The sequence below is a fragment of the Phaseolus vulgaris genome, chromosome 1 (genome assembly GCF_051622355.1).
Source record: "Phaseolus vulgaris cultivar YP4 chromosome 1, ASM5162235v1, whole genome shotgun sequence".
NCBI classification, from domain to species: Eukaryota; Viridiplantae; Streptophyta; class Magnoliopsida; order Fabales; family Fabaceae; genus Phaseolus; species Phaseolus vulgaris.
In genome coordinates, this window is record NC_143498.1 from 7039208 (window position 1) to 7058207 (window position 19000).

Below are 19000 nucleotides of genomic sequence, written 5' to 3' on the forward strand. Positions count from 1 at the left end.
AATAGAGGCAAAGCTCGTTTATTAAGACTATTAAGAAATGAGTTTAAGTCTAACTCATTCTCACAAAACCGGCTTGTAAGGTGATAATTGCCCCTAATTATATATTGTGAATTAGTCTTATCTTTAGTTAATGTGGGATCTCCAACACACTCCTCTCACTTTGAGGCATAAACATCTCAATACGTCAAACTAGATATTTGTGGATGGTTTCATACCGGTCCAATAGCGGGTGACACAATAGACCAAAAAACCTCGCTAGGATAGGCTATGATACCATATTAGGAAGTGAGTTTAAGTCTAACTCATTCTCATAAAACTGATTTGTAAGATGAGGATTGCCTCCACTTATATACTGTGAATTAGCCTTATCTCTAGTCGATGTGAGATTTTCAACAAAGACTACCAAGAAAAGAGTGATAAAGATGTTTTCCTAAATGACATGACTCACAATCCGATGTAGACAAATGTTTTTAAATTTAGAATGTCCTAATTGAGCAAGAATCATCATAGGAGATTGATGCACATATTGACTACGATCCATAACCTACAGTATGATACACATTGTTGTGAGACATGAAAAGTAATAAAGTAGTGAAGTAAATAGTAGATAAAACTGTGCGGTTTTGGGTTATTGGTGTTTTGATGTTTGATAGATAGATTTATTTCCTATTTTCATGGTTCCATCTGCTTAAATTACTCAAATTTGTCTATAATATTAGGTAAGGAATGAATTAGAATCTTGTAGAGAAGAATGCAAAATCCTACCGGAAAGATTGACTACTATAGATGAACATTCTCATATCAAGGAAAATTTCAGGTTTGTTTAGTGTTAATTAAATTATTTCTCTCTTATCCTTTCCTGTTACTACTTTCTTATTTTAAATGTTTGGTTTATCATTGAGCTTTATTACATCTGGTGAGATAAATAGCTTAGTTGGAGATTAACCTTTTTTAAAAAATATATATATCCACATCTACAAGCCAAGATCATAAAGTATACTATTGCATATTGTATTGTATAATTTAGGGAACGCCATTTCTTATTTTAAATGTTTAGTTTATCATTGCACTTTATTACATATGGTGAGATAAATAACTTAGTTAGAGATGAACCTTTTTGAAAAAATATATATCCGCATTTACAAGCCAAGATCATAAAGTATACTATTGCATATTGTATTGTATAATTTAGGGAACGTCATGTCATGAGCAACATCAGTCATGAATTTTTTAAATAGCATGTATGGAAATTATATAATTATAAACAAAAGGAAATGGGATAACAATCACATTATGTTTAGAATGAGAAGCAATGATAAAGGAATTGATTAAAAGTTTATTCTTAACTACTAGACATCTATCTATGGGATAAGTTGTACCACTTACAAAAATTTAGTTTCGCTTCTATTCCTTATATTTTTTAGTTGAACTAACCACCATAGATTTCTAAAGAGCCATAAACTACCCCTATTTTCCCTTATTTTATCATTGTAACATGACCGGATGAAATCAAATCATTCAAATTTACTTAAAACTGGAAATTATCCAATAAAATCAAAGCCATCTAGAAAGAGGACTTAGCATAATATCACACAAATATACTCTTCTATAATATACCAAATCATCCCATCACATTAATTTAGTATAAGACTCTGCAACTGTGAAGTTGTTCTAGTCCAAAACTTTTAAACAGGTACTACTTTATCTATTGCAAAATCATACAAGAGTTGATCCCATTTTTTTTGTTAAAGTTAAGCTCATCAATTTTATAAATAAGAAAATATTTCATCCATGGAGGGAGGTTTGCTATTTTTTTCCGATTTGAGCATATTTTCTGTATCTTTGACTGGATGCTTGATGGTAGAGTGGCACAGAAACATACAAAAGATATGCATCCTACAATTTATGTTTTGGATGTTCATTTACACTGGATTTTTATGAAGGCCTGAAACTGTTAATGCAGCTACAATTTATTCCCTTTGTCTTTTCGTATCTAAGTTTACCTGCGACACTTCTCAGCTTGTGTTAGTTTTTGCTTTTGGACCATTCTCATATTTGACTTGATTGGTTTCTATTTTTTACTTCCTGATTAGAAATGCTTGAGTACTGTATTCAGTCACCATGTCTGCTACTCCCTGTCTTTTTTTTCCTGAGATGGCTTGCCGGCTTTAACTGTCAAACAAATTAAATCACTATTCCTGTCATGTTATTTTATAGCTACAACGATAAGGTTTCAGAGTGGGATCAACTGGAAAATCACCTCGAAACAACCAATGCTGAAAGCAAACAATCTCTAGAAGTAAGGAATATTTATTGTTAACAATTTTGTGGTTTGAGTTCTGACCTACTGCAAGGCATAATATTAGCACGCATTTTAGATGTCAAAAGCCAATTCAGAAATGCAACCTTTGGAGAATGAGCTGAATGACTGTCCTGCGGAAGAAAAAGAAAATGAAATTCAGAAGGAACTGCATGTTCTTGATAAAGAAGATAATGTATCAAACTCGAACGTGTTTCAGGTTTCTCATTCATTGTTACTAGAAGATTTGTCCATGCGAATATCTATATTTATAATTAAAGGATTGGGATTACAGAATAAAGATCTATCTGAGACTCCACGTAGTATAAGTTTTACTGATCATGCCAGGTTACTTGACAGAATCTCAAGTCCAAACTTTCTGATGCGGCAAAAGAAAAAGACATAATGACGATTAAGATGGAAGATCAACAGACAGAATTGGAATTTCTGCGAAAGAATTTCCAGGATGAGGTAAAAGGAAAATGTTACATTTTTAAAGTTTCTAAGGGTGTGTTTGACTTACTATCATAAAAACTATTTTGAAGTTAGACCTCAATAAGTTTTAAAAATAAAGTAGAACACTGTTTGACAAGTTTTATTTCTTTAATAGCTAAAAAGAGATAATCTGAGAGAACTAAGAGGATGGGGAGAGAGAGGAGACAGATGGCAAAGAGTGATTAGGGACGAGAAAGCAAGGAGAGAGAAGTTTTTATTTTATTCTAGAATCTCCTTCACCAATCCTTTATAAACTGAAGGCCTAAAAATGTTGTTCAGTTTGAGTTTTTCAAAAGACGTGTTTAGATCAGTTTCTCTTTTTTTCAAAAGAAGCCTAAAAGGCCAGATACTTACTAATTTTATTAATTATATTATGGAATATTCTTTATGTTATCTTGATTTCAGTAATCACATTATGCATATTCTTTATATCAGTTATCAAAGGGAAAGCTCCAGGTTGAAGAACTAAGTCAGAAACTTTCCAGTATGGAAGTCAAAATGCATGCGGTAAGTACCTTATTGGGGTTATCAGTTCAAATATGGCTAGTATTAATCACATATACCAATTGCCTGTCAGAATTTCTTTCTTAGATGATTTCATTGATTCTGCTCGTCTATAAATAATACATATCCATTTACAGTAATTAAGACGCAACAATTCTATTTCTGAATTTATGAATCAAAAACAGGAAAGCTAATATTCTATATTGAATAAGTACATATTTATTCATAATATATACAACATATATCAGGAAACAAAATAATATTAGAATCCCTTGTTGACATCTTCAAAATGATGTTGCTGATCAAGAAACTAATGTTGAGGTACAGCCTTGGTAAAGATGACTGCATGCTAAAGTTGAGATGTGACATGAAGAAGAGAGATAACATGAGCCTCCACCTCTGTTTTTGTGCACTCATGCAAAACCAGATTAGCATCAAATTGGATGAACTAGTGTTGCCATCATAAAGAGGTGTGGCAGCATTTTAGGGAAACCTAGCTCAACCAAGAGTCCGCAGAGCCATATGGTACGACTTTGATACACTATTGCTTTTCACTCTTCAAAGAGATGAGGGTAGGACCAAGAAACATGCATCAACCAGTGATAGATCGTGGGTATCAAGGCAGCCAGTCCAATCTGCATCACTTTAGTCAACCAAACTAATAAGCTTCCCAATAGAAAAGTCTCAAATTTAGAAAGAATGATATTTCTTCTGTCTTTCAATAATGAGGTCATTGGACCTATAAATACACGAGCGTGTTGCTTATTTTAGGATATATAGAGAGCTAATTCTAAAGAAAAAAATCCCTGTAATTATGGGATTGTTTTTAAATACATAATCCCAGTATTAATAACAAGATGCACTTGTAATAAAGAATAAAATTTTATCAAGGATAAAATAAAAACTTCCTAAAATACATAATGAGTGGCATAGTTTTGTCACTCTCCGTCAAGTAAATAGCTTCTACATTCTTTTCTTTTCTCCTTCAAGTCACTAGGTTTCCACACAGGAAGGTATAGTCTCCAATAGTTGATCTCTTATCCACAACTGACCTCGCATAGTCTGCATATGTACATGCTTCAAGACTTGCACTCTTCTTTCGTTTAAATAGAATCCCTCTTTTTGGAGTTCCTTTTAAATATTGAACAATTCTAAAAGCAAATGAGCCTCCTTTGGTTGGTGCATAAATTGACTTACTAGACTCACAGTAAAAGCAATGTCTGACCTACTGTGAGATAAGTAAATAAGTTTGTTAACAAGTCTTTGATACATTTCCTTGTCCACTACAATATCGTCCTTTGCACTTTCCAACTTTATGTTTGGACCAATTGGAGTACTAGCTGGTTCGCAGGCTATCTTCCCTGTTTCTTTAAGCAAGTCAGAAATATACTTTTCTTGAGGTATGACAATTCTTCTTTGCAATGAACCACTTCAATTCCCAAAAAATATTTTAAGTCTTCCTAATGTCTTAATCTCAAATTCCGTGGCAAGGCATTGACTTAACATTTACTGCTCCCTTTTGTCATCTTTAGTTACTAAAATATCATCAACATACACCATCAATATTGTTATTCTCCCTGAAACCGAATATTTGATTAATAGAGTGTGATCCCTTGACTTTGTTTGTGACCCAAACTTGTCATAACCTTAGTGAATCTACCAAATCATGCTCTTGGGGATTGTTTTGGCCCATATATGAGACTTCTCAACATCTCGCCTCCCTTCATATCTGTCTGCCAAACCAAGAAAGTCGACAATTATCGAGATGAGTTATAGGCTCTAACAGCATGTGAGAATTTCTCTCTTTGATGATTTCATTGATTCTCCTCATGCCTATAAATAATACATACCCATTATAGTAATTAAGAATTAAGACACAATAATTATATTTAACTTATTTAATCAAAATCAGAAAAGTAAATATTCTACAATGAATAAGTAGATATGTATTCCTAATATATACGACAATATCTGGAAACAAATACTTAATCCCTTATTGATATTACCAAGCGAATAATAACTCTAAGAATAATTTAGCTGCAGTAGTTATTTAGATTGTTTGTGTTTGGATGAACAAGTATTGTCGAACCCCTAAATAGGCATAGTCGACACCAGTAAAAGCATTTTTTTATGACAGGATGGTGTAACAAACAACAAAGAAATGGCTAAGCTCAGAATGAGACTCCGTGGAACACAAGCAAAACTAGATGCTTTCCGTTGTAGATTCAGGGAAGCAATCGATGAATCAATTCAAACAAATAAGAAGTATAAACAGCAGTTGGCTTCAAAAGGAGTAGAAGTGCTTAACCTAATGAAAGAGTTAGCAGCAGTCAAAGGGCATTAGGAAATTTGCATGGTATGTTAAAGGATGTAATCTCGCGTCCTGGCTCACCTTATTCTTTGTTTATTAAAATTACAGATGACCCATCATTCCAAAAAGGGTCCCACTAATTTGTAATCTCACGCCAGTAGTGAAATTAAAAGTAATTTAAATGTAAATTTTTAAGATTTCTGAAGCTAAGTTTATTTTCTTGAATGTATCTCTTTTATGATATAGGATCTTTATTATATTTATTAAAGATAAGTGAATAGTATCTAAAAATTAGTGACAATTGAGCCTTTGGAGATTATGTAAATAATATTGGTCTTGAGGCCTCAGATGTCTTCATAGTGTTAATAAATATTTTGAATCATATAATTATGAAAATCAAAATTGCTTGTTGAATCATTAATTCTAGAAGAGTTTAATCAAATCTCTTGTTTTGAAAAAGTGGATTAAAAAATGTTTATATTATGAAAGAGTTCATCCGGAAATACAGTTGTGATGGAAATTTTGTTGCCTATATAGGAAATTTTGATGGGGTTTCATGATGCTTAATCGATCCTTTGATAGTATTTCATTAAGGTAAGGGGTGTGATAAAAATAATTAGTACTTTTTAACTGAAATATTTCATCGTAATCGAAGGATTTTAATTAATTTTAATAATAAATTATAATTATAATTCTATATCTTTATCAATTAAATTTGTTATGTATGTACTTTAAGAATCAATTTTGTTTTCATTTATTAAAATTTATCATATTTTTAAACTTTTGCAGATATTTTTTTATAATCAAGAGTATTAAAATTTTATTTTTAGTTGAAATAATTTTTTTACAATTTATAAATATTAAAATTCTATTTTAATTGAAACAAAATATTAACAATTTTTTATGTTTTAACAATTTCATACAATTCTTATTTTTTTAAGTTCTTAGTAAAATATATTGAAAACAATGTTTTATTAATAAAAACTAAAATGTACTAGTAAAGAACTCAAATTTATTTTTTTATTATTTTTAAATATAAGAGCAAAATTATAATTTTATTTTTTATTAATTAAAAAAATTGTAATTACAATAACATTATTATATCATTCACAAACTTTTATAAATTTTTCACGTCTCAGTTTATTTATTTTAATTCAAACAACTATTTTTTTCAATTTTATATCAAATCATTCATCAAACCATCCCAAATAGAATCTCTTCCTAGAATTATCCATAGCTAGCATTCATTGTCCTTAACTACACATTAAATAGTCTGATTGGATTACGTATTTTGTATTTAATGCCGATACCAATACAAATACAAAACAAATACAATGTATCTGAAGAAGTATTTGAAGATGGTCTTTCAGCTTTCAATTACGTGTATAGTCAATACACGTGGCATTGGGTAATTGGTGGCATGCAGAGGGGCAACGCAAAGGAATCGGTGCAAAATAATAGGTATGAGGACTTCTTTTTGTTAATAAGAAATGCTCAAACATACTTTTTCTGACTTTTCTGATTGTACCTCTTTTTTCTGTTTCTCTTCCTTTTTGTTTTGCTTCTCCAAATTCTTTATGTCCATGTCCCTCACTTTCCCAACCATAGAGCCCTCCTTTTATGCTTCTGCCCTCAGTTTACAAGACAATCCCCTTATCACTGTGAGACCAGAGGGTGAGACTTACATAGTATAATTTTCTATTTTTTATTAATAAATCATATTTAGTGTAAATAAAATTTTTATTTCAAATTACAAATATGATTTATTATACATTTATTATTATTTTTTCAAATTAAATAAAAACGTATTTTTATTATAAAAATACATTTTTTCTATTTTTTTCATTTTACTTTTTCTAATATGTTTTAGTATCTTTTTAAATTTTATAACTTTTTGGTTTTTTTTTTAAATCAATTTACTTTATTTTGTTCAATATTTGTAATTATTTAAGCGGAATTGGTTGTTGACATTTATGAAAAAAGAAAAGACTAAACTTTTCAATAAATAAATAACAGGCATAAATTATATCCAAAATTTTATTAACAGTGTTATAAAATCAAATTAAATTTATGATAAGCCAAACTAATTTATGAAAAAACCTCTCACTTTTTCCGAAACATACGCCAAAGTTAAACTCTAGTTGAATCTAGTGCTCAAAAGCACCTTTAGTGTGTTTGCTTTTGGGGTCATGGAGATTGAAGGTGGAGGTGAATGATTATCACCCTTATTTGCTTTTATGAGAGGGGGAGGTTGAGGGTGAGAGTGAATGAAAAATTGAGAGTATTTAAGATCCTCTCATAATTCAAGAGAAAGGAAAGTGGAATGAGATGAAAAGACCATGGTACCCTTCATACAATAATATTAATAATAAAAATTATTATTAATAATAATTATATATATATATAACATAACATAATTTAAAAAATCATAAATAATATTAAAATTATCTAAATAAATTAACTTAAGTAACAAAATTAATAAAATGAAAAATAATAAAATTATACTTACATTTAAAATTATATTTAATTATTTATTTGAATTTTATTTATTTTTTCTTTATTTATAAATGAAACTTTAAATTATTTTAATTAGCTAAAATATGCACAAAATTAATAATTATTTATTCTTTTTTTATATATAAGAGTAAACTTAATCATACAATTTACGCTATTTAAAATACTCTTATAATCATCACATTACTCACGTATCTCAATAAACTTTCTTCACACATCAACTCATAATCATCACATTACTCACGTATCTCAATAAACTTTCTTTACATATCAACTCTAACTTACCATAAACCAAACACACTTTTTTCACACTTTCTTCTCACACTCTCAACTTTCCACTTCCCAATCCAAACAAAGCCTAAGTGTATCATCCAATACCACAACTCGTCCATTACCAGTCTAGCTGGATCCATTAAACACGATTACTTAACTTGGGATAATTGCTGATTAAGAACAAGTTTAACTGGAAAAGCATTATAGCCATGTGCTGTTCAGAGTAAACTTTTGTTTAAGGTAAAATTTTGATTATATGATATCAGTAGTCTAAAAATAATATGCTCCATTTAACAAAGACAATAGATAACAAAATACCTGAAATGCCCAAATATATAAATGGAAATACTAATCAATTACTGACTACGAAACAAGTTCATAGGTAACACGTCCCAGCCATTTTGGATACACCGAAACAATACAAGTATATTCTAATACTAGTTAGCAAGGCATTCCAATTTAATTAAAGAAAATATCAAAACAATGGTTCATAAAGAAAAAATAAGAGATGTTTGCCAATTCCAGCAAGCAAACAAAGCAAGAGCAAAATTAAACCCTCGGGTGTCTAACTTAACCTAGAATTTTTACCTTAGCTTGAATCTGGAGAACCATCTCCGTAAGATACAAGGCCTTTCTTTCCATCTAAGCTTTGGGACCTTGACCTGCTCTTCTTTCCTGGAGATTGTGACTCCACTGAATTCCTGGATCCTGATGGACTCCTGCTCCGGGACAAAGACCTGCTACTACGGGACAAAGATCTGCTCCTCTCAACACGAGGTCGATATGTGCCCACAGGTGAACGCCGAACAGGGCTTCGACTGTATCGTCGACCTCTATAACGTGGGCTCCGTGATACAGATGGTGTCCTGCTCCTCCTACTCCGGAACCTACATACACATTTTCAATAAATGACCCAGAAAAACATTTCGCATCAGAAAATAAATTCATACAAATAAAACAAATCAGATGAGAAATAATTCATTCCGAAAAAAAAATGGAGAAATGTAGATGCTTTAGGAGGATGGAATAAATAAATAAATAAAAGAAAAACCTTGATGGGGTTCTTCTGCGTGGTGGTGGGCTCCTGTTACGCCTAGGGGAGTACCTTCTGTAACCTGAATATCTGAGAGCAGAAAGTGTAAGAAATTAATTTAACTCTCAACATACCACCTTTTAGTACGATGACTAATTAGAGTATAAACAATTTTATCAATTTACCTGTCACGGTCATTTCTTCCATTATAACGGTATGATCTCACAGGAGATCGAGAGGGAGTCCTATACCTTCTAGCATAAGAGTATCGTTCACTGAAACCTCTTCCCCTTCTGATTAGTTTCGGGGAAACATCAGGTGACCGACTTCTAGACAAGCTCCTACCACGAGGACTCCTAGAATAACTGCGGTGATTGACTCTGCTTGGCCCTCTAACTGGACTCCGGCTATGGCTTCTTAAAGGGACTCTGCCAGAGCTTCTGCTCAAGCTTCTGGCAGACGATCGAACAGGACTCCTGCTTAAACTCCTTCTTGACACTCTTACTGGGCTTCTACTGATCAATCTTCGTGATGATGCTCTGGGTGAACTCCTTCGCCGGTCCGATGAAAGCAATCTAACAGGGCTAGCACTCACACTTCTGTGACCACGAGATCGCAAGGGGCTTCTACTTATACTTCTACGATTGTCAGTTTTCACAGGGCTTCTACTGATTGATCTTTGTGAAGGTGCTCTGGGTGAACTCCTACGACCGCTTCGAGAAAGGGATCTTACAGGGCTTGCACTGCTAGTTCTATTACCACGAGATCTCAAGGTGCCTTTATTGACACTTTTATAGTTGCGAGTTCCGACAGGGCTTCTGCTGATTGATCTTCTAGATTTTGCTCTAGGTGATTTCCTATGGCTTGGAGAAAGGGATCTTACAGGGCTTACACTGTCCCTTCTACGACCGTGAGATCTTACAGAGCTTCTACTGACACTTCTATGATGGTGATTTCTCACTGGGCTTCTGCTGATTGATCTTCGTGATGGTGAACTCCTCCTTTGGCTACGAGAAGGGGATCTTCCTGGGCTTGCACTGACACTTCTTTGACCAGGAGATATCGTAGGGCTTCTGCTGATCGATCTTCGTAATGATGTTCTTGGTGAAGTCTTTTGGTAGCTCCGAGAAAGGGGTCTTACAGGGCTTGTGCTGACACTTCGATGTCCATGAGATCTCACAGAGCTTCTGCTGATACTTCTACCCTTCCTACCTCTCATTGGGTTTCTGCTGATGCTTCTTCTGTTTGGACTCCTCCTTGTGCTTCTAACAGGACTCTGGCTCAAACTCCTCTGTAATGGAGAATGAGGACTTCTACTGCCACTTGGACTTCTGTTCAGCCTCCTTTTTGGACTAATGCTTAGGCTTTTGCTCTTGCGCCTGGGACTAATACTCGTGCTTTGACTCCTGTTCATCAACTTCTAATAAAATACCAAATCTTGAAGAAATGGTAAGCATAAGAAATAACTGAGGTGTGTGACAAGAATGGAAAGTAGACCTAGATTTGTCTGGTTGATCATCCATCACATCAGGCTGCCTCCCTTCACTTCTTTCAGATCTATAGTTGGCTCCAGTGCCATTGCTACGCCGCTCTCCATTTTCCTTTGGTAATTCTTCCTCTTCTTGAATATCCAGTTTCTCCCTCTTATTAGGGTGCATCGGTGGTAGTTCTTTCCCGACAACTGAGGAAGACTGACCTTCAGCTGCAACCAAATAAAAAGAATTAAGATATGATATCACACACTGGCCAAAAAATGAAAACTGAGATTAAAGAATTAGAATCCCTTCATGTAGGTACTCGACCCCAGTTTGTCTTTATCTTCAGGTAGTAACTATATACAACACACAACCAAAAAGTAGGCCAGTAGAACCACAACAATTCACTATTATACAAAATTCTAAAAAATGAATAACTAAAGAACTACCATGTCTTTGAGAATGGTCTTCATGATTCTGATCATTCACTTCAGCACCAGAACTTTCACTATCAGAGAAGTTGTTGCTCTTACTCTCACTATCTGAATCAGTATGACTGGGCAATTCCCTATCACCAAACACAATCTCAGTGGCAGCAAAAGTTTTGAAATCGTGTAGGAGTAGCACTTATCATATAAAAAAAGCATTTATAACTCCTTCAGTGCATATATATGTTTATGTCAAGAGCAACAAAGGAAGCTTCATGTAGTAAGACAATGGCTATGATATTCAAAAACTAAAAAACACACATTATGCTTATAGAATAGAATAAATAAAACAAAACCACATGAAACCACAAGATCTATAAGTTCTTCACAAGTAATTATCTATAAGTGGAATGTGGAATCTATGAAATCATAACCAAATATTTAATCAGAATCAATACCTTCTTGATCTACGCTTTGATCTTTTATCTTGTTTCCTTCGTCTCTTTTCTCTGTGTTTATCTCTTCTTTTTCCACGCCTATGTTTATCTTTCCTAGACCTCTTTCTCTTTCTCCGTCTATCATCGCTAGAGGAACTTGTGTAAGATGATGAAGATATATCAGAGTCAGAATCACTGTCACTTTCTGAAGATTTTGTGTCTGAATCTGAGGAACTATCAGATTCTGAAGAGTAGTACTTTCTCCTTTTCCTTTTGTCACCTGAAGATTTTCGGTGCTTTCCCTTAGGAAGTTCATGACTATTGGTTTCAGAAGATCCATCTCTTCCCTTTTTTGATTTATTTATCTTCTTTTCATCTACAAAGGTATAGACTCAAATATAAAGATCAAATATAATTGAAAATTACTTAACCAACTGGGATATAGCACATTCACATCAAATGAACAATACATTATACTTAAACATTACAACAGTGGAACACGAAATTTAATTTTCATATTAAGGGTAGAACTTAGATTTCTCCATAACGGGCAGTGAATTCTCACCCTCATTATGTTCACCACAATTAATTATTTTAACAGTTACGCTTGGAAGTCCTTCTTTATCACCCACATCTTCAATTTTCTTCAATATGTCATGTCCTAGTACAAGCTTGCCAAAGACTACATGTTTCCTGCAAATTTAACTCAGAAGTAAACAAAATAAGCAAGTTGATTATTTAGCTCCACTCAGAAGTAATGACTAAACATAAGGCAATTAACCCTTTCCTACACAATAATAAGAATGAGATAGAGAGACCCATTCAGAAAAACAGTACTAAAAACATGGCCTTTAATTGAGAAAACCCTGCAACAAAAGGTCCAATGCTCCAATGTCTCAAGGGCATTCTAAATTAAGCCAAATCACATTTCAATGTGTTTCGAGAAACACTAAAGCAAAAATAAAATCATGACAACACAACAACAAAGCCTTGTCCCACTAGGTGAATTTTGACAATACATTACGGTTTATTTAATAAAATCAATTAGTTGTCTAAAATTAGCTACCACTTAAACTGATTTTACCTTTCACAAAGGCATGTGTTCATTAGGAATAACTTTTAGTTTAGAAAAATAAACCAAAAACAACTTATATGGGATTCAAGAGCTATTTTAATTCATTTAATCTAAAGAGTGTACTAAAATACTTCACAATCGCCTATTGCAGTAGATAAGTTCAAATAAGCTGTAAATAAAATTATCCAAATATCTAAATGGGACCTAAGTGCTAAATGCCATTATAGAAAAGAACCCAATAAGCAAACCTATCAAGATGGGGATCAGCTTTAAAAGTGATCATAAAATGAGAACCAAGAGTGTCACGATCAGCAACTGGCATTGAAAGAAGGCCTGGAGCATCATGCTTTAGCCTAGGTGATTCATCTAAAATAAATCACAAGTAGAATCTGTAAGAACTCTATAAACTGAGATGTAAACAAAATAGTTCCAAATCCACCATGCTGTAAATTATGAGCTCAGGACCACAACTTAGCATTCTCACCTGGGAACTTGGAACCATATATGCTTTCTCCGCCAGTCCCTGCAAAACACAGACAAAATGTGATGTGAGTATAGCATAATGTAGTACAGTGCTGCGTTTGGGATGGCATACAAAGAATAAGAGATGACTGTCAATGAGGTTTAATAGATTTAAATACAAGCCTACTATTCAGCCACATAATACACGAGATTGCTACATGTGATTATTACAAACTCCTTTTGCTTTGTATTGGTTCAAGATCATTTGTTAAAACAAAAAAAAATAACAACCAAAGCATAGCACATTGTAACAGATACAACTAATTAAAGGAAGAAAACAAATGAAGAAGTTATGCAACAGATAAAAGCAAGCAATAGTATGGCTATAATTTCAAAATTACCACATTCCACATCATGGTAAAATAAAATAAAAAATAACTGAAATAAGATAATTACATCCCTTTCATACTCGCCACTGACTAACAAGCCAATCTACATACATTCACAGGTGCTTTGTTAATTTCCTAATTGACTTAGTAAAGGAATTTACCATGGTCACAGCAAACATGAAAATGGAACATGGCTTGCAACTCGGACAACTGAATGATCAAATGATAAAACACAAAGAAAAGTGACCATGTATACTATATTAAATGCAATCTTCAAGAACTGGAGAAATAATTCATAATAGGAGGCAATGTAACTACCTAATACGTACCATTTCGATTGACAAAATCACCACCCTGCAAAAAGAAAACCAACCATTAACACACGATTACAAGATAGCTATACATACAAATTCTGTTGGTCATCACAAGGCTTATTAGAATTATGAGGGTGAATAACATATAACTTAGTAAGTACAACCTTAAAACTATATCACAAGAAAGGAAGTCGTGACCATCAGCCCTGTATCCTACAGAATAAACAACGGTAATTGGCTAAAAGATGGACCACTACTAAGCCATTTTTAACCACAAAAATGCGAAGACAAAATAAACTACCAATGTACAGTCTAAATGCAAGAAAAACTATAAACACACACCCGGGCAATGGAGCCTTTCACAATTCGATGGAAGAAAGAACCCTTGTAGTGCAGTGATTTTCCAGTATTTGGACCAACTCCCCTTTCTCCTGAACATATAATGCCATATTTCAGAAGAAAAAAAATAGTAGAGGGTAATCAGTCAATCATTGATTAGGAATTCCAATTTCCCATGCACAATTCATGGTAGCAAAATGCAATTGGATATCCAAGACTAGCTCGGATGCCAGAAGATAAATGATAATGATTTTATGTGCAATTTAATGTAAGGGTACGATAAACAAATTGTCAACATTCAACAATTTTTTTCTGCAAGGTGAATTTATTACCTGTACATAATGCACGGAAATTTTCAGCAGTCTTCGGAGCAACATCATAGAAAAGCTGAGATGGAAGAACAACCAGGAATTAGAGCAAATACTGCATAAATAATGACAAGTCATAAAGACAAAAAAGTACCTCAAAAACCATCCTTTCAACAGGATCCCCATCTATGGACACATCCATAAACACCAGAGAATTCTTCTTTTTCGCCATCACCCCTCCACTTAAACTTAATCCGTCTTAACAAACTGATCTGAAGTGACAAAACAAAACACAAACACCAATTAGCCACTGATATTAAGCAATAACCCATCACTAAGCAAACAAACACCACTCCTAGTAACACATCAAACTACCCTGCTGCACTTCCAAGCTTTCACAGTACAGTTTCCCAAATTCTACCCAATTCACTTTTAACAGTTACAAATTACAGTCGTGGACACGGTTATGTCGCAACATATAAGGATTGTCGAAAATTGCTAACAAATGAAGCAAATGTGGTCCCAATTGCGGTGACCATGCGGTGCAGGTAACAAATCGCAGTGGCAACTGTATTCTAAAACCCAAAGAACACTAAAATAGCTCAACTAAACAAAAAAGGAGAGAAAGCGAGCAACATAGAGATCACATAAAACTCTTAGCAAAGAATTTCGCACTTGGTAGCATCAAAACAATAACCGTGCACAGAGAATTGAAGAAACGCAGATCGAGGAGAGCGCAAAGCAAGCATTAACTGTAAAATGAATGAGATTGGAATAAACGGCGTGAAACCTAAAACCCTAGCTAGAGTTCCGAACGTACGGAATTAATCAGACAGAGAGAATAGTGTTGTTGGAAGTAATCTGACAGAGATGTAAGGAAAGCGGAAGTACAGGGTGGAACTCACCTCATCTGATACAGAAATGGAAAATGAAAATCTAGGTCTGCATAAACAATGCTTAAAAAAGGTTTTCGTAGAAGAACCTATGCGTCCCTGCTTGCAACAACACACTACAATGCTGTTGCTTTTCTTATTATCGTTAAACTTGGTTTGCTGGTGTTGTTCTTATTATTATTATTAGATATCGTCTTTTATTTTTTATTTAATTAGTATACTCAATTATTTTAAGCAGTTAAATTAAAATGATTTGAATGTAGATAATCAAAGATAGTGTTAAATAATCTAAACACTGAAAAAATGATGGTATAATTTTGGTGATATGACCTTAAGTTGTTTTTAAATATATCTAATTAAAATAGTATCAAAAACTTATCTATAATCAAAATAATTAGAAGTAAAAATAGAGTAGGATTAAGTTTGTTGAGAAAAAATAAAGTATATGATCAAAGTTAGAAAAAAAAATATTTCAACTCTCAATTTCTTTTAATAATGAATTATTTATTAGTTATAAATGTATTATTCATTCAATTATCTAAACATAATTGAATTAATAAAAAATGTCAACCAAACATAATCAAGTCTAATTAATTAAACTAGTAAAACATGGATCCACTAATTTATTTAGTACTTTACTGATCTTGATCTTCATGTGTCTACTCATAAGGTGTTTAATCTTTTACCTTTATTATGTGTCCAAGAAATTCTTTATAAAACTAAACTAAGAGTTTAATTAAAGACGTAAATGAATTATCAACATGTGTTCAAAAATAACAATTAAACTAAGAAAAAAGACCACCATTTTAGCACAGTCAAATATTGAAGAACAAAAGTCTACTGTTTTGTTTTCCGAATGTTGCAGTAAAGCTTCTTTCTTCCTAAAGCTTCTTTCTTCCTAAAGCTTGCATCTTCTTTACTCCAAAGATTTTAGAATAATATTTTGGTTCAGATATTGTTCCAACTTTCCCGAATTCTCATATTGTGTTTCCAATTTTATCGTGAACTCGGTCTCTTTGTAATTTGCAGAAGATTTGCTTCCAATTCTGTTGATCAGATATTGTATATTTTATTCTCTAACTCCCTCCTCATATTTTGTTTCCACTTTTGATTCAAATAAACAACTCAGACTTTCATGTATTCAGCACACTCGTAAAGGTAGATACTTCCTTCAAACTAAATATAAAAAACTCCTTTCACATCGGGTTTTAATTTCCAACCTTAGTACTTTTTCTGCTTCTCTACTCTTATCATGGTGAGTTTCGAGAACTCATGCCATTCCACCCCTAATTTTGTTCTTTTTTGCATTATAATTTTTTTTCTGATTTTAATTTCCTACTATAATTTTTGTCTTTTTTTCTACTAATTTTAATGTTTTTTCTTTTTTAATTATTTTTTCTAAAGTGTTATTTTTCTATTTCATGTTTAGTTTCATAAATTTTACTATGTTTAGAAGTAGGATTGGTTCAAATTCTTCTGATCCTAAATCCTTACTTCCTAGACCTAGAAATAAACATATTGTATGAAATAAGACTCAGGTTAGATGGAGACATGGAGTAGATGTTTTGGGCAACGAAAAAAATTAAATATAATTATTGCTCAAAGATAGTCACTGGAGAAATTTTTATATTCAAGCATCATCTTATTGGTACTAGATACGATTTTAACTTGTCCTTAGTGCTAAAAGAAGTTAAGTTGTAATGATGAAAGCTTTGGTAGAGGCTAAAGAAGTCTTAATGAAGAAAAGAAAGTTGAATAACATTGACGAGTTTGATGTTGAGCAAAGTGAATAATTATATACCACTCAAAGTAGTAGTATGGTGTTCAAAAATAAAGGAAAAAAATTATTCATGGTGTTCAAGCTACTTTGAATCAATTGTATGAAAACAAAGATAAAGAAAATGTTGACACTCAAGTTACTAATTTTTTTTCTAAAAAAAATGTCATTCCATTCAATGTTATTTTGAATTTCAACTTTAGAAAAAATCTGAGATGATTATGAAATATGGTGTTAACTGTAAACTTCCATCATTATGATGTGAGAGAAAAACTTTTGAAATAAACCCTGCAAAAAATTGATCTAATCCTTGAAGAGTATAAGGAAGAGTGAAAGAGAACAAGTTGCACAATTATGTTAATGGGTGGGCAGATAAAAAAAATACATTCAATTTGTAAATTTTTGGTGAATAACTTTAAAGAGACCGTGTTTCTTTACTCATTGGATACCTCAAACATCTTAAAAGCCATAGATAAAGTGTTGGATGATGTTTCAAAATTTGTTGAAAAGGAGAATGTGGTACAAGTGTTTAATGATAATTCTGGAAATTTCAAGGTAGCTAAAGATTATTGATGCAAAAACAAGAGCATTTATATTAGACTTCATGTCATTAATTTGATCTTTGAGGATTTTGATAAGCTTTTGAAGGTTTATCAACTTAATATTATGAAAGGAAGAAGGATCACCACCTACATTTATGGTAGGGCAATGCTAAATATTATGTTGAAGAAGTTCGCAAAATGAAGAGACTTTATAAGGCTTGTTATGACTACAATTGTCACAACTTATTTGACTCTAGCATATTTTAAAAAAGCATCGTTGAGGAGCTTGTTTAGCTTAGAAGAATGAAATATAAGCAAGTTTGAAACTTTGGTAAAGAGAGAAAATTTAAGAATGTAACCACTTGCCTCAAAGTTGTTGCCCCTATAATGTGATCCTTTAACTAGTAGATTCAAATCTAAAATATGCAATAGGTTTCATATATGAGAAGATTGATTGTCCATAAGAGAATATCATATTTAACTTTAATAATGTATATAAACCTTCTCTCTATATGGGAAATAAGTAATGAAAGTTACGATAGTTAACTTCATAAGCATTTGCATGCATATGTATATTACCTTAACCCCTACTTGCACTATAAACACTTAATTTAAAAAATTACTATTTTAAAGTAAAAGAAAAATTGTATATGTGCATGAAAAGATTAGTCAAGGATATTGCACAAAGAAAAAAAAATTGCAACTTATTGACCTTCATTATAATAGATACATTTTTCTTTGAAAAATGCAAGAAAAATTATATTTTTTAAAACTCTAGAATTGAAGAGATTTACTATTCGAGATTTCAACTTGACTTACAATTCTCGTGTATGAGTATAATTGGAATTCATTTAAAATAGTAATTTAAGTTTGACAAATTATTTATAATTTTTATTTGGTTTATATAGTTTTTAAAATTTCACATTTATTCGCATGTTCATACAAAAAGAAGGAATCATTTGTGTAAGAACAATACAAATGACTTTATTTATGTCATGTATAGCTTGAAGCTAAAAAGTAAACAAATTAAAAAAATTATTATTTTCCCATTTGATAATATTAAATTAAATGATGACTAGATAATAGAAAATAGAAATAATGTTGACCTTGAACAAGTTCAAAGTTAAGGTGA

The 19000-nt window shown here is 32.3% G+C and overlaps 2 protein-coding genes across 28 annotated transcripts in view; one reads left to right on the forward strand and one right to left on the reverse strand.

The window, feature by feature from the left end:
- LOC137813333 (P-loop containing nucleoside triphosphate hydrolases superfamily protein) overlaps nucleotides 1–5834 on the forward strand; it is a 29517-nt gene extending 23683 nt beyond the window's left edge. For 13 of the 17 annotated variants that reach the window (XR_011081416.2, XR_011081418.2, XR_016519022.1 and 10 more), the window contains 6 exons: nucleotides 720–817; nucleotides 2218–2299; nucleotides 2379–2519; nucleotides 2660–2770; nucleotides 3230–3301; nucleotides 5436–5834. Coding sequence is in view for 12 of the 17 variants with exons in the window: in XM_068615492.1 (XP_068471593.1) it covers nucleotides 720–817; nucleotides 2218–2299; nucleotides 2379–2519; nucleotides 2660–2770; nucleotides 3230–3301; nucleotides 5436–5642 (711 nt within the window). In the remaining 5 variants the exon portion in view is untranslated. Of the gene's footprint in view, nucleotides 1–719; nucleotides 818–2217; nucleotides 2300–2378; nucleotides 2520–2647; nucleotides 2771–3229; nucleotides 3302–3625; nucleotides 3824–5435 lie in introns of those variants that run through there. The other 4 variants (XR_011081415.1, XR_016519020.1, XM_068615498.1 and 1 more) reach the window with 3 other exon arrangements.
- Nucleotides 5835–8711: 2877 nt separating this feature from the next.
- On the reverse strand, nucleotides 8712–15716 carry LOC137813335 (uncharacterized). 11 transcript variants are annotated; one of them, XM_068615503.2, is made up of 16 exons: nucleotides 15562–15702; nucleotides 14811–14928; nucleotides 14681–14735; nucleotides 14352–14440; nucleotides 14174–14222; nucleotides 14025–14049; nucleotides 13857–13905; nucleotides 13329–13367; nucleotides 13093–13210; nucleotides 12335–12462; nucleotides 11791–12145; nucleotides 11354–11472; nucleotides 10927–11131; nucleotides 9615–10835; nucleotides 9448–9519; nucleotides 8712–9283 (listed from the first exon to the last, which is right to left on the reverse strand). In XM_068615503.2, exons 3-16 carry the CDS (start codon nucleotides 14686–14688, stop codon nucleotides 8986–8988), a joined length of 2775 nt encoding a protein of 924 aa, XP_068471604.1. In that variant the 5' UTR covers nucleotides 14689–14735; nucleotides 14811–14928; nucleotides 15562–15702; the 3' UTR covers nucleotides 8712–8985. The 11 variants fall into 11 exon arrangements, with proteins under 11 accessions (XP_068471604.1, XP_068471607.1, XP_068471605.1 ...); XM_068615506.2 differs by having other exon boundaries at nucleotides 14014–14049; nucleotides 15562–15696; XM_068615504.2 differs by having other exon boundaries at nucleotides 15477–15611.
- Nucleotides 15717–19000: the final 3284 nt, after the last annotated feature.